The 14,415-nt window shown below is 55.5% G+C and overlaps 1 protein-coding gene across 7 annotated transcripts; it reads left to right on the top strand.

Moving 5' to 3' along the window:
• Positions 1-956: 956 nt before the first annotated feature.
• On the top strand, positions 957-13,918 carry CSRNP1 (cysteine and serine rich nuclear protein 1). 7 transcript variants are annotated; one of them, XM_055381320.1, is made up of 5 exons: positions 957-1,086; positions 9,044-9,294; positions 10,516-10,775; positions 11,321-11,635; positions 11,728-13,918. In XM_055381320.1, exons 2-5 carry the CDS (start codon positions 9,084-9,086, stop codon positions 12,715-12,717), a joined length of 1,776 nt encoding a protein of 591 aa, XP_055237295.1. In that variant the 5' UTR covers positions 957-1,086; positions 9,044-9,083; the 3' UTR covers positions 12,718-13,918. The 7 variants fall into 7 exon arrangements, with proteins under 7 accessions (XP_055237295.1, XP_055237294.1, XP_004033928.3 ...); XM_055381319.1 differs by lacking the exon at positions 957-1,086 and adding an exon at positions 1,145-1,255; XM_004033880.5 differs by lacking the exon at positions 957-1,086 and adding an exon at positions 1,256-1,334.
• The last annotated feature ends 497 nt before the right edge of the window (positions 13,919-14,415 follow it).

The following is a 14,415-nucleotide window of genomic DNA, read 5'->3' as shown; positions in this document are numbered from 1 at the left end:
TACTAGTCATGTTTAGTTTATTCAACAAGTTCTTATCAAGCACTGGAGATAGAGCAGTGATCAAGTCCAACATTGCTCCTGCCCTCCCACTGCTCACAGACAAAGCACAAGGAAATGCACAAGGAAACCACACAACTAAGTGGGTGCAAGGCAGGTGCAAGGTGGGATCCGCATCCTTGAAAGTTTAAAACAGGACATACTCTGAGAACTGACAACTGGCCAACAGAGCTGGAGAGCAGTCATCAGGGGTATGAGGTGGAAGTGTACAGGTGAGGCTGCGACAGAATCATACCTCATGTATAAAATAAAACCAAATGCAGAAGGACTAACGTTAAAAGCACATGAACTGGCCGGGCGCGGTGGCTCACACCTGTAATTCCAGCACTTTGGGAGGCCAAGGCGGGTGGATCATCTGAGGTCAAGAGTTCGAGACCAGCCTGGCCAACGTGGAGAAACCCCATACCTACTAAAAATACAAAAAAAACTAGCCAGACGTGGTGGCGCATGCCTGTAATCCCAGCTACTCGGGAGGCTGAGGCAGGAGAATCGCTTGAACCCAGGAGGCGGAGGTTGCAGTGAACCGAGATTGAGCCACTGCACTCCTGCCTGGGCAACAGAGTGAGACTCCATCTCGGAAAAAAAAAAAAGCACATAAACCAACAAAATGACACGTACACACATTAATGGCATTGAAGGGGGGGGAAGGGAGTGGTAAATGAGGGTATGAAGAGAGAGGTGAGACTGCAAAAGTGAGAAAGGGCCAGATTATTCCAGCTTTGTAGGCCCCAAGGAGTTGAGACTTCATCAGGAGGGTACTGGGAAGCCGCTGGAAGCTTGGCTCCAGCTGCCCAGACACCTCCCCCTGCAGGCCCCCAGGTACACACTCAATGCATGCGGAAGGACAGGGCCTTTATCTTCCCCCAACCTGCTTTCCTCCTATTGTTCTTGCAGGAAAGGTAAAGTGGAGCAGACCCCTGCCATTCTACATGCACTTCTGTGGCTGAAGAGGGGCTCTCACCATCAACTCCACCGCAGATGCCATCCAAGCAGGCCAGGAGGTCACCCCCACCCCCAACCTGGAGGAAGGTAGAATGGAATCCTGAGGGCTGGGCTAGTGGCTGACAGCATTCATCTAGGACAGTCAGAAGAACCCAGAATGCAGCGGGAGCAGGACTGGGAGGGGGAGGGTCAGGCTCCCACGAAGGCTCCCTGGAGGAGGCAGTGCAAGCTGAGCCCTTAAAGCAATGGGATTCTGGTAAGCAGAGAGAGGGCAGGAGAGCATTCCAGTGGAGAAGACCGGCTGCAGTAAAAGCGTGAGGGTGGAAACGCTCGAGGTGATGAGTAGACTCGTACCTGCGGTTGGGAAGTGGGGCTGAGGGTGGGCTCCCAGGCCAGGACTTGGTTGCCGGGGCATGTCGTACCGGGAGGGTTGGCCCCGAGTCAGGAAAGGCCTTGGCGGGAGCAGAGAAGGCAGTGGGCCATTTTAAGTGGCCAAGATCTGGCCCGGAAGAAACCAGCCTTTTTTATTTTTTTAAGGGAAGGTTGAGGTGGGAGTGGGCAAGCTAGTTCTAAGAACCCCTAGTTTGGAACTTCTGCAGGGAAGGGTCTCTTGGCCCGTGGGCAGGAATGAAGTTCAGGCCCACTGATTACATCCATCCTTCCCGCTCCCTGCCTCCCCGCTCCCCACACACCCCAGATTCCTCTCCAGCCACAGTTTACTTTTCCGGCGGATCTGGGGGTGGGTGGTAGGTTGGGGGCGGAGGGGGGAACTTTTAGATTGGAATAAAATAAACTCCCTCTAGAGGGGTGGGGGTGGAGAGCGTACAGGAGACGTCGGCTCTGCCACTGTCTAGCCCGTGGCCTTGCGGAGTTACGAGGTGCTCCCGGCCTCGGTCTACCCATCTGTAAACTGGGGCGGTGGGGCGAGGTGGGGATCTCTACGCTCGGCTCTGCCGGCTTGAGTCGTCCGCGCCTTTAGGGACCGTGCTGGAAGCCGGGCGGGGAGGGCGCTGGCGGGAGAGGGCTGGGGGCGGAGAGCGGCGGAGGCGCAGTCGCCGGGTCAGAGTCCGCAGGGAGGCCCCCAGGCCGCTGCGCCAGGCTCCAGGCGGGGGAGGAGGCGGCGCCTCCGGGGCGGGGCTGCCGGGCGGCCTGGCTGGAGGCCCGGCGTGCGTCAGCGCAGTGAGCCCCGGAGTTTTCCACTGACGAGGAGGGCGGAGCGGCGGGCGGGGCTGGGCGCAGCCAGTCTCCCGCCGCCGCCGCCGTTGCCGGACGCGCAGAGCGAGGGGCGGCTGGACCGACGGCTGCCGAGCCGAGCGCACAGAGTCGCGGCGCAGGGGGCGTCCCCGGCCGGGACGCGGGTCCCGTCGTTGTCCTCCGCGAGCGTCCGGATTGCAGGTGAGCGCCGAGGGGCCTCGGGCCCGGCAGGACGGGACTTTGGGGAGGGGGCATCCAACGCGAGTGGCACTGCCGCTCCTGCCTCCTGCCGTTCACTCCCCGGCACCCTGAGCGGGCGCGGGGGCTGGAGCTGCCCGGCTCTGACGGCGTGCCGCGGCCGGAGTCGGGGGCCGAGGGCCTGGCCGGCAGGAGTCGCAAGTTTTCTGCTCCCCTCCCCCGCCCGCCGCGGTAACCCCGAGAGAAGTCACGGCTCCCCGAGCTCGGCGCGAGTGGGGACAGAGCCGGGCTTGCGCGCGAGCGGCGAGGCGACGGGGGCGTGCTTCCGCGGGTGAGTTTCCTTTTGACCCAGTTGCCTGAGAACTTTTCAGAAGTTCCTCGCGTGGCCGGAGCAGGTGACATTTGTCGCCTTCCTCCTCGGGCTCCCCCCTCGGGGAGGCTGCGGGAGCTGCGGCGTGTGCCGGGCGCCCCCGGCCGGCGGCGGTCAGGGAGGGAGTGGAGGGATGAGCGTAGAGGGAGGCGCGGTGAGTCACGGACCCCGGGAGGGAGGGATTGTGTCGTAGGCTCACCTGTTTGTCAGTCGCCGTCACTCTCAGAGGCCACTGCTGTGAGTCACGGGCTCAGCTACACCGGCCACCCGCAGGCACACGTAGACTCTCTCCCACGCACTTCTCCTCCTTCCGCAGCACGTACTTCCTCCCCTTCCTCAGTTTCTCCTCCCCGGGGCCCATTCACAGGCACGCACTGTGGAGATGCCCACACCACAGCCATAGTCACACACTTAGTCACTCCCGCTCCCGGCACAATCACACACAGCCGTAGCCCACACTCCTGACACCAGAGGGTTCCTCCCCGTCTCCTGCTGCCCACCCAGCACCTCCACCCAGAAGTCGCAAGCCTTTTGGAGAGTAGCTCATCACCTCCCCCGACCCAAATCCTTGACAGCCCTGCCCTCTTCCTTTTCCACATCTTGGTATCTGCCTTTCTCCTATGCCCTTGACCTGTCATCTCTCCTGGCCCTGGCAGCACCTCCAACCGGTCACACCCCCTCCACTCCCGGTGCTGAGCCACGTTTTTAAAATGCAAATCTGGCATTGTCACTCCCTACTTAAGCCTTCTGTGGCTTGCCGTGCCCTCGAGGTAAAGCCTGCCCTGGAGCCCAGGCTCAGCCTCGCGGGCTGCCCCTCCTCCGATCACACTGTGCTGGTCCCTCCTCCTGTTCCTTACCCATGCGGAGCCCCTATCTGGAACTCTGCCTACATTCCTTCCTCGGAGAGACCTACCTTCACCCCAGCCGTACCCTGTCCCACCCTTCAGACCCTCCATCCCAGCACCCCACTCTATTTGTCCTCCCTGCTCAATTCAGAGCTTCAAGAGGGCAGCAGTTGTATAAGTCTTGCTTCCTGCATGCGCGAGTGCCTGCCACAGTGTTTGGCACATATGTGAGCTTAGTGCGTATTTGTTGAATGAATGAATGAGAGAGGGAAGAAGGCCCCACTTAGGTGGAGGAAGCAGTCATTGTCAGGTGCAGTTTCCCTTCTGCAGGAACAAGTGCCTCATGTAGCCAGCAAACATTTGGCACCTATCCAGTGCCAGGTCCTGGAGGCCAAAGCCGAGGAGCTGTCCCCTCCCCCAGCTCTCCTTCAGAGGGATGGTTGGGGAGGAGGTGCCAAGGCTTTCGGTCTGCCCTCTCAGGGCCACCCAGGCTGGTTTTTCAGTGGGGGCTAGAGGTGCTGGGAGGTGCCCTCCCCTTCTCCCAGGAAGTTCCTGAGGGACAGGGGTCATGTGACCCCAAGTGTTTTGGGGGGACTGGCCAAGGCCTGGGGCTCTGAGGTTAAAGGACACATTCTTCAGATTCCTGAAGGGGGATGGAGGCAGCTAAAGGTGCCCCCTCCCTAAGACTGGCTTGGGTTGAGGCCTGGGGCACTGGTAGGACTGCTGAGGTAGACAGAGGAGTTGCTGTGACGTTTTCAAGCCCCGCCCCCACTTCTCAAAAACAGCCTTTGGTTGCTTGGTGCCCAGGGGTGAGGTGGCCTTTCCTGGATTTGCACAGTGTGACCTGAGCGTGTGGATAACTGTGGCCAGTTGAGTGGGGGGTTGTCAGTGCCTGTGTGTGGTGGCAGGAGGGCTGCCTGATTGTCAGGGCTCAGATCCCAGAAGAAGCCTGGCTCTCAGATTCAGGGCCCGTCTCTGGGGTTCCTCGGCGGTGTGGTATTTCTGTCTGAGCCAGCTCCTGGGAACTGCTTTTCCTTCCTCCAGGACCCTAGGGAGGGGGCTGTGCTCACCCTGGGAACACTGCCATGGTCAGGATCTTGATTCCTGGGTAGCTGCTGAGGGCCCCTCCCCCCACCTCTGACTCACTGTCTGACACTTTTCTTAGATTCTCACTATGTTTCATTCCCTCTTGGCCTCTCCTTGTCTCTGGCTCAGTCTTTTTGTTTCATCTCCTGCCTCTGCCTCTTAGCCTCTGGATTCCGAGGTGGAACAGAGGAACATGAGAACCAGGGGCACTTCCCCCGCCTCTCCAGAGGAGTATCAGGGAGGAGGTAATTTCTCATTTCATTCCCGCTCTGCAGATTTGGAGGGGATTGTTCATCACTAGAACCTGCAGCATGACCGTAGCTTCCCTGTGTCTCTGTTTCCCTGTCTGTAGGCTTGGAGGTCATAACCTCCTCACCTTAAGTTCTCTTTCTGTGGCGATCCCTTAGGCAGAGCCGCAGTGCGTGGCTGAGCCTGCTTTCCTGACATCTCTCTCCATCTGTTTCCTCTTGGGGGACCAGGGAGCCTCCTGGGATTGCCTACATTGGCACCTGCCTGCAGCCTGAGCTTCCCTCTCCTGCCACCAGAGCCACCCTTTTTGAGCACCATTCTTGCTTGTACCCTCTGGCACAGCTGGGGGATAGACATGTGACTCTCCTCCTGCCCCTCTTAAATTAACTGTGACAGGAGCAGGAGAAGGTCACACTGACCAGTCGCCCTCAGCAGCCTCATGTGCGTAAGATTGCCTGTGCAGTTGGGTCTATATCCGATATGCAGGGCTGGTCTGCTTACCTCTGGTATTATCAGGTGCCTTCTCTATGCCAGACTCTGTCCTAGACATGGGCACAGGGGCAGCCAGAGAGAAATGCCCTCAGTGTGAGGCAGATGAGCAATGAGGCCCTTGCAGTCTGATCAGACAAAGTCTGTGATAGGGAAATACCAGGGTTTTTGGGAGCTGTTTTACTTTGGGCTGCTATAATAGAAAGTCCATAGACTGGGTTGCTTAAACAAAATATTTATTTTTCACACCTTGGGAGGTTGTGAAGTCCAAGATCAAGGCTCTAGTCAGCCTGATGAAGTCTGCCTTCTTGGCTCACAGATGGACACCTTCTTGCTGGGTCTGAGCTCACATGTTGGAGAGGGAGACCATCTCTTTTGTGTCACTTCTTATAAAGGTGCTAATAAGGTGTCATTTATCTCCTGATTACCCCAAGGCCCACCTCCAAATACCGTCACACTGGGGATTCAGTCTCAACATAAGAATTTTGGTAGGATACAAATATTCAGTCCATAGCAGGAGCACAGAAAGGCAGGAGGAAGGAGTGGGGGATTCAGGAGGCCCCTTGAAAGATGACTTTCTGAAAGGGAATAAGGCTGGGTTGTTTCAGCTTTGCAGAGGCCAGGAGGTGAGCAGGGACATGGCCATTACGGGAACTGCCAGTTCAGCTGGAGTAAAGAGAGCAAGGTGGAGAGAGGGAAGCAGTGGCCAGGTCAGCTTCAGCTTCTTGAATTCTGGACTTGATCCTAATGCCCCAAGGGGAGCTATAGAGTGGTTCTAGGCGTGGGAGTGGCAGGTAAATGTGTGGTTTAAGAAGGTCATTCTGGCTGCAGGATCAAGAATGGCTGGGGAAAGAGGGCAGGAGCAGAGGGACATGGGGTGGCCGCTGTGGGGACAGAGACATGTTAAGGTTAGTGAACTTTTTAAATTGATAGTAACCTAAATAAAATACATAAGTATATAAATCTTAAGTGTCCATAAGACGAATTTTTACAATTTTAGACATTCATTTAACCACCATGCAGATCAACATAGAACTTTTACAGGTCCCCCAGCCCTTCCTACCTCCCACCCCAGAAAATTTCCCTCATGACTCTCTCCAGGGTGTCCTTCTCCCTCCCCTGGGGAACCACTGCTCTGACTTATATCATCACAGAGTAGTTCTGCCTTTTTTTTTGAACATCTGCATATATTTCGTGTCTGCCTTCTTTCACTCAGCATGATGTCTGTGAGATGCATCTGTGTTGTGTGCATCCAGGAGCTGGAGCTCATTTTTTTTTTTTTTTAACAGTGTGGAATAACACATTCACTGAGCACTTATCACTAATCTAAGAACATGTGACATGTGTTGATTCTTCTAAACCCCCCAACCCTATGAGGTCTTAAGACAAAGAATTGGAGGCACAGAGAGGTTAAGGAACTTGCCCAGGATTACCCAGCCAAGTAATAGCGGAGCCAGAGTTCAAAAGCAGGCAGTCTGGTTCTGGAGCCGAAGCTCTTAACACTGCCACGTGGCCTCCATGATACCTCCTGGGTCTGTTCCTGGCTCTGTGTGGATTAAATGGATTTACATGAACTCCCAGGCATGGCGTGCCTGGATATAGATGGAGGAAGAGAGAGGAAGGAGTTGAGGATGACTGCAGGTTTCTGGCTTGAGTGACTGGGTGGGTGGTGGGGCTGTTACTAAGATAGGGAACACAGGAAGAGGAACAGATGGCATGGGGGGTGGGGAACAGAGACAAGGGGTTCGATTTGGGGCCTGCAGAATTTTATGTTTCTAGGGGATGGTTGGGCGGAGATAACAAGTGGGCAGTGGGTCCTGGGGGATCTCAGGCTGGATGTGTGGTGAAGGAGGCATTCAGGACCCTGTAGATGGCATCTGGAACTTGGGAAAGGATGGGGTCTCTTGGCAGGATGCGATGGGGACAGGATGTGTGGGTGTTGTTTGTCCATATGTTTGTTTCCGTGTGGTCTGAGCATGTGTGTACATGTGAGTATGCCTGCCTCTGGATCATGAATCCCCCACCTCCTGGGAGAACCTGCTGGTCAGCTGGGAGCTGGGTTGTTTTTGTTTGTGGTTTGACCCTGGGAGGGGGGGTGCCAAGCCTGAGAAACTACCCACGGAGAAGCCCCCGGAAACATCTGTGAGTCTTCTTCCCCCAGGCCCAGGGTGGGGGATTGGCCGGGGAGGGAGATTTTCTTGCTTCTCTCACGCTTGCCTAGGGGAGGCTGTCCCTGGGGTAAACATTATCCAGTTAGTAAGGTTGACAGCAAACTACAGGATTCGGGGACTTCGTAGGCGGCTGGGAAGAGGGCAAAGGAGTGTTTGGAAAGGACACCTGAGTAGAGGAGACCAAGACAGCCTTCTGGTTGGTTTTTCCTGTTCTCTTTCATTTCCTGTGATGGCAGTGGGGGAAGGGTTCCCCAGCACTGGGGCCTCGGCCTCAGCTTCAACTTCCTTTCCCTTTCCCCCTGGTGACCTCCCCGAAGGCCCAGCTGGAGCAACAGACACAAGGTAGCTGTACTCAGCCTTTGGGATTGAGTCCTCTGGGGCTTGCCAAACCTTGGGAAGGACCCTTATTTGCTGAAGCATTCCAGGGAATGAGCCCCAAGTTTCTTCTGCTTGGATAAGGCCAGCCAGCTGTGGGACTCTCTGGTTATACTTCTGCTGAGGGCTGAGACTCTCACTTGTGTTGTGGGGTGCTCCATGTCATGAAGCCACAGACAGGAGAGACTTTGGACATTAGGATCAAATGAGATGTTAAAGAGACAGCCTTAGTGGCTGTGGTCACACAGGCCTGGAGGCAGGAGACTTCTTGACAGTGGAGCGGGGGTTTCTAAGGGAAAGTCTGAGAAGCTCCCACACCGGGAGGGGAAGGGCTCAGAAACTACTCCGTCTAGGAATGGAGGCCAACGTCAAAGCCAGCCTGTTCCCCAGAGTGCCTGGCTAGCCTGGAGCAAGGGCCCGCAGCCCTGCCTGTGTGCAGAGTGGCGTGCCTGTGTGGGTGTGCTGGAGGAGGAGGAGGAAGCAGAGCCACCATACCAGGGCCGTGCGGGCTGTGCGGGCTGTAGGGCGTACACACACACATACACACACACACACACACACACACACAGGCACACAGATGCAAGCTGTGTGAATCACCCAGCCTGTGAGTCAGCCCCAGGATTCCTGTTGGGGAATGAGTGAGACCAGGCTGAGGTCTGTCAGTCCATCTGTTGGTCTGTCTGCCTCCTTCCCCTGCTGGTGTGGATGCATATGTGTGTGTGTGTGTGTGTGTGTGTGTGTGTTTTGTGTATGTATATAAGTGTGTGTTGTAGGAGGCAGTGGGGAAGGTGCCTGGTGCCTGGGAAGGCTTTGGGCAGAGGTGGGAGTTTGAAGCATCAGGCCGTGGATTTGCACATTAGTTTGGAGGGAGGGAGGTGCTGTGTCTTGTGCAGAGATCCTCCTGGAGACTGTGCCCTCCCCCACACAGAGCTCCACAGGCAGGGCTGGAGGGCAGAGGCCAGGGTCTGGGATGCCTTGGAGGGTAAGTGGGAGGGATGATGATCCTGGCTGGAAGTCCACCTGCTGCTGCCTGCCTGCCACTTAGAGCCTTCTCATTCCCATTCCAGGCTGTCTGTCCCCAGACCCCAGAGCACGTCCGGCACCACCATGACTGGGCTGTTGAAGAGGAAATTTGACCAGCTGGATGAGGACAACTCCTCGGTCTCCTCCTCCTCCTCTTCCTCTTCCTCTGGGTGCCAGTCTCGCTCCTGCTCCCCAAGCTCTTCTGTCTCCCGTGCCTGGGACTCAGAGGAGGAAGGCCCCTGGGATCAGATGCCCCTGCCTGACCGTGACTTCTGTGGCCCCAGAAGTTTCACCCGTGAGTACTCCCTCCCCTGGGAACTCCATCACCTGCCTGCCTTCCTGAAAGATGAAATTTAGAAGTCCCTGACCAAATGCCTTTGGCCTCTGGTGGTTAGGTCCCCATGGCGGTAGCTCTCATGAGCTATAATATAGTGGTCGCTCAGTGTCCACTGTCCAGGGGCACCTGAGCCCAGCTAATTCACCTTTGACCTTGGGAGTGATGACATCCAGGATGCAGCTCTGCAGAGTGCCCTCAGGGCCTTCCCGGTCTGGCCCCTCCCTTCTGTTCCAGTTTCGTTTCTCCAATGAGCACCCTACCGTCCTACAAATGGAACTGCTGGAGGTCCCCGCCCGCCCCATGCTTCTCTGCCACGGGGCCTGTCAAGCCGGTCCCTCTCCTGTCAAAATGCTGTCCATTTTGCCTGAACATAGTGAAAAGGGGTTTTTCCTGGTTATTTTCAAGCTTGTATAGTTGTGATTCCAGACTGATGAACATGGCCCTAGAGCAGTGTTTCTGGACCTTATTTTTCATTATTGTTCCCCAGGAAGCCTATTTAGACATTTTCTCCTTAATTACCCCCCACCATGAAATTTTAATACAATAGATGTGCTGTTTACCTTTTTATGTACTGTAGGTATATATCTGTGCATTACACATAAAAAGAATATAATTTTTAGCACATGGAATCTAACAGTATAAACAGAAAACCTTTTAGAAGGGAATTCCCTCTGGTAGCTGGGTACAAAATTAATATAGTAAGTTGAAATATATGGAATTTCCAATATTTGACGATTACATGGTAATTTGCTATGGTTCAACCTAATGAAAATACCAGTACATAGCTTACTAATCAATAAACATTAACTTGTAAAGGGAAAGCCTTTTTAAGCCTGTTGCAAAACACAGAAATCCTACAAATCAATAAAAAAAAATAGAAAACTGTACAAAGGACCTGTACATGGCTAATAAACATAGGAAAGATGTTTAATCTTACGAATACTGTCATTTGGACTGGTAAATAACAATAAGCCAGTTCTGACATGGGTGTGGTATTCAGTTTCAGCCGCTCCAGTCCCAACCACACAGGCTCCTAAATTCACATTTCTTTTTTCAAAATGGGTGGAGAGGGAGGAGGGAAAAGGTGGGAGGCGGGAGGGCAGTCTGGCATGATCTTTTTGGAGGTAAGTTGTGCCTCACTGAAAACTAATCCCCAGCCCATCTTTGCCTGCTTTCTAGCCCTGTCTATCCTGAAGCGGGCTCGCCGGGAGCGCCCAGGCCGTGTAGCCTTTGATGGGATCACCGTCTTCTACTTCCCCCGCTGCCAGGGCTTCACCAGTGTGCCCAGCCGTGGTGGCTGTACTCTGGGTATGGCCCCTCGCCACAGTGCCTGCCGTCGCTTCTCTTTGGCTGAGTTTGCGCAGGAGCAAGCCCGTGCACGGCACGAGAAGCTCCGCCAGCGCTTGAAAGAGGAGAAGTTGGAGATGCTGCAGTGGAAGGTAGAGAGAGCCCTCTCCGTGGCCCACCTCTTGAGGCAGCTCCTGGAGTCCTAACCTTGAGGGGTGGGCGTACCAGGGGTGGGTGCTGACTTGCTCATTATGTTTATGGGGAAACAGGCCTGTGGGCCTAGTGATTGGCTTGATTGGAGTCTGTTGCCTGGGTTGTCTGCAACAGGAGGCGCAGAGGAGGGCTCGTGTCTATTTGCTGCAGGGGCTGGGGGCATGATACCTGAATCTGAACTTTTTGGAGAGGGGGATGTGAAGTTGATATGAACTGGAGGGGGTGCGTATCTGTCTGGTTAGGAAAGGGAGTCTGTCCATGATCTAGGGAATGCCATGAGTAGGATATCTCTCTTTTTTTTTTTCAAATGCCCTGAGGGCAGTTTTCTTGGCTGTCCTGTTCACTGTCTGACACACAGTGCCCATCGAAGATTAAGCACGAGTAGTGGGGGGGTAAGCACTTGGGGAGGGTTTGTCTAATGACAGTAGGGCTAAGCCCATGTCCATGTCTGTGCTTCTCACATCCCTCTTTCCTGTGGATGCAGCTTTCGGCAGCTGGGGTACCCAAGGCAGAGGCAGGGCTGCCACCTGTGGTGGATGCCATTGATGACGCCTCTGTGGAGGAGGACTTGGCAGTCGCTGTGGCAGGTGGCCGGTTGGAAGAAGTGAGCTTCCTACAGCCGTACCCAGCCCGGCGACGTCGAGCTCTGCTGAGGGCTTCAGGTGTGCGAAGGATCGATCGGGAGGAGAAGCGGGAGCTGCAGGCACTGCGCCAATCCCGGGAGGATTGTGGCTGTCACTGCGATAGGATCTGCGACCCTGAGACCTGCAGCTGCAGCCTGGCAGGCATCAAGTGCCAGGTGTGATGGCTGGACTGGGATGGGGATCCTGAGCGTGGGGACTTATTTGCACTCCACAGAACCCTCACTTGTACCTCTACTTTTCTCTGCAGATGGACCACACAGCATTCCCCTGTGGCTGCTGCAGGGAGGGCTGTGAGAACCCCATGGGCCGTGTGGAATTTAATCAGGCAAGAGTTCAGACCCATTTCATCCACACACTCACCCGCCTGCAGTTGGAACAGGAGGCTGAGAGCTTTAGGGAGCTGGAGGCCCCTGCCCAGGGCAGCCCACCCAGCCCTGGTGAGGAGGCCCTGGTCCCTACTTTCCCACTGGCCAAGCCCCCCATGAACAATGAGCTGGGAGACAACAGCTGCAGCAGCGACATGACTGATTCTTCCACAGCATCTTCATCAGCATCAGGCACTAGTGAGGCTCCTGACTGCCCCACCCACCCAGGCCTGCCTGGCCCTGGCTTCCAGCCTGGCGTTGATGATGACAGCCTGGCACGCATCTTGAGTTTCAGTGACTCTGACTTCGGTGGGGAGGAGGAGGAAGAGGAGGAAGGGAGTGTGGGGAACCTGGACAACCTCAGCTGCTTCCATCCAGCTGACATCTTTGGTACTAGTGACCCTGGTGGCCTGGCCAGCTGGACCCACAGCTATTCTGGCTGTAGCTTCACATCAGGCATCCTGGATGAGAATGCCAACCTGGATGCCAGCTGCTTCCTAAATGGTGGCCTTGAAGGGTCAAGGGAAGGCAGCCTTCCTGGCACCTCAGTGCCACCCAGCATGGACGCTGGCCGGAGTAGCTCAGTGGATCTCAGCTTGTCTTCTTGTGACTCCTTTGAGTTACTCCAGGCTCTGCCAGATTATAGTCTGGGGCCTCACTACACATCACAGAAGGTGTCTGACAGCCTGGACAACATCGAGGCACCTCACTTCCCCCTGCCTGGCCTGTCTCCACCTGGGGATGCCAGCAGTTGCTTCCTGGAGTCCCTCATGGGCTTCTCCGAGCCAGCCGCCGAAGCCCTAGATCCCTTTATTGACAGCCAGTTTGAGGACACTGTCCCAGCATCTCTAATGGAGCCTGTGCCGGTGTGAGGACCAGGATGCCTTTTCCCAGCCCCAAGAGACCTGTTGCTGCTTTCTTGTAATTATGGGGCTCCCCAGAGTCTGCGTAACAGTCTCCCACTGGCTGGCTCACCCACAGGTGCCATGTGCACACTCCTGGTTTTCAAACAATTCTCTGGATTTATTTATTTGTTTTAACTTTTCTGTGCTGAAGAGAGGACTGGGGGGAGGGGGCTTCCCCTTTCAGCTGCCCGGCCCCCGACACCCACAGCTTGCTCTTCTATCTCCACAACGTGAGCCTGGAAGAGGAGAAAATGTGGCTCCTCTGGAGCTTGGCAGACCACTTTTCGGTCTTTGCGTGATGTTCCTTAGCCCAAAGACGGTGAGACAGGGCTGAAATCAGGCGGCTTCTGCCACCCTGAGCCCTAGACCCATGGGTGGCTAAATCCACTGGACTGTGAAGACTATAATTTATTTCCATAATTTATTTGGAGATTGAGGAGGCTTTGGTTGCACCTCTTTGGCTGGTGGGTAATGCCAGGGGTGGGGTGGGCACAGGCCCTCAAGAGCCCCTTTGGCCTTGTAGTCCTACACCTTGCCCTGCCTGGGCTTTGGTGCAGACTAGGTGTGGATTTGAGCTCTGTGATCTATGTCTGCTGCCTGGCTCCTAGATGGCTTTGCGGGCAGGTGCTGGCCAAGGACATCATCTAGGCAGGGGGAGAGCCTGGGCTGAACAGCTGTGACCAAAACTCCCTTCTGCCCCACCCTGCCCCCTCCACTTCCTGCCCTCTGTTCCATCTTCCCCCTTCCCAAAGGCCACAGCCTTTATTCCAGGCCCAGGGATGTAGGAGGGGGAAGGAGGAAACAGGAAGCCCAGAGAGGGCAAAGGGCCTACCTCGGGGCGCGAACCATGCCCCAGACTATTATCTCAGGGCTTTCTGGGCACTGCACTTCAGCCTGGCCCACCTGCCCATGCCCTGAGGCCAGTTGGCGAGGGGTGGCTCCTGAGGGTTTTTATACCCTTTGTTTGCTAATGTTTGATTTTGCATCATAATTTCTACATTGTCCCTGAGTGTCAGAACTATAATTTATTCCATTTCTCTCTGTGTCTGTGCCAAGAAACGCAGGCTCTGGGCCTGCCCCCTTGCCCAGGAGGCCTTGCCAGCCTGTGTGCTTGTGGGAACACCTTGTACCTGAGCTTACAGGTACCAATAAAGAGGCTTTATTTTTAGCAATGTGGTATGTATTTGTGGGGTGGGAAGCAGGGGCAAAGGGGATGGGGGACAAGCCCTGCAGAGGGGAGTATGGACACAGGCTGTGTTGAGGGGTAGGAGTAGGCATACCCAGCATATTGGGCCTCTTTCCAGGCAAGCCAGTCAAGTTGGAGGCAGGAAGCCAGCTGAGAGGCTGGCCAGGCAGATAGAGCAGTTTTTCCTTTGGAGTAACCTGTTCCTCTACAGTGGTGACCTGGGGTGGTGGGGAGGAGCAGCACCAGGGTCTTCTGACATGGGGCTATCTGCTGGGGATGGGTAAGGGCACCCTTCTTCCTACACACCCACACTGAGCTGAGGCCTTGTCCTGAGGGTGAATTCACCAACCTGGGTGGAGGCAGGGTAAGGGCATGTGCCTGGTCAAGGCCTGGTGATGGCCTTACATAGCAGCTGTGGTCCCTGGGGACTTGAGCAGGTGGGCAGCGGAAAGGGCAGGGGGAAGCTGCAGAACCTCATC

This window comes from Gorilla gorilla, chromosome 2 (assembly GCF_029281585.2).
Source record: "Gorilla gorilla gorilla isolate KB3781 chromosome 2, NHGRI_mGorGor1-v2.1_pri, whole genome shotgun sequence".
Lineage (NCBI taxonomy): Eukaryota > Metazoa > Chordata > Mammalia > Primates > Hominidae > Gorilla > Gorilla gorilla.
The sequence above is the reverse complement of the archived record's forward strand: the minus strand, read 5'-3'. Positions and strand labels throughout refer to the sequence as shown.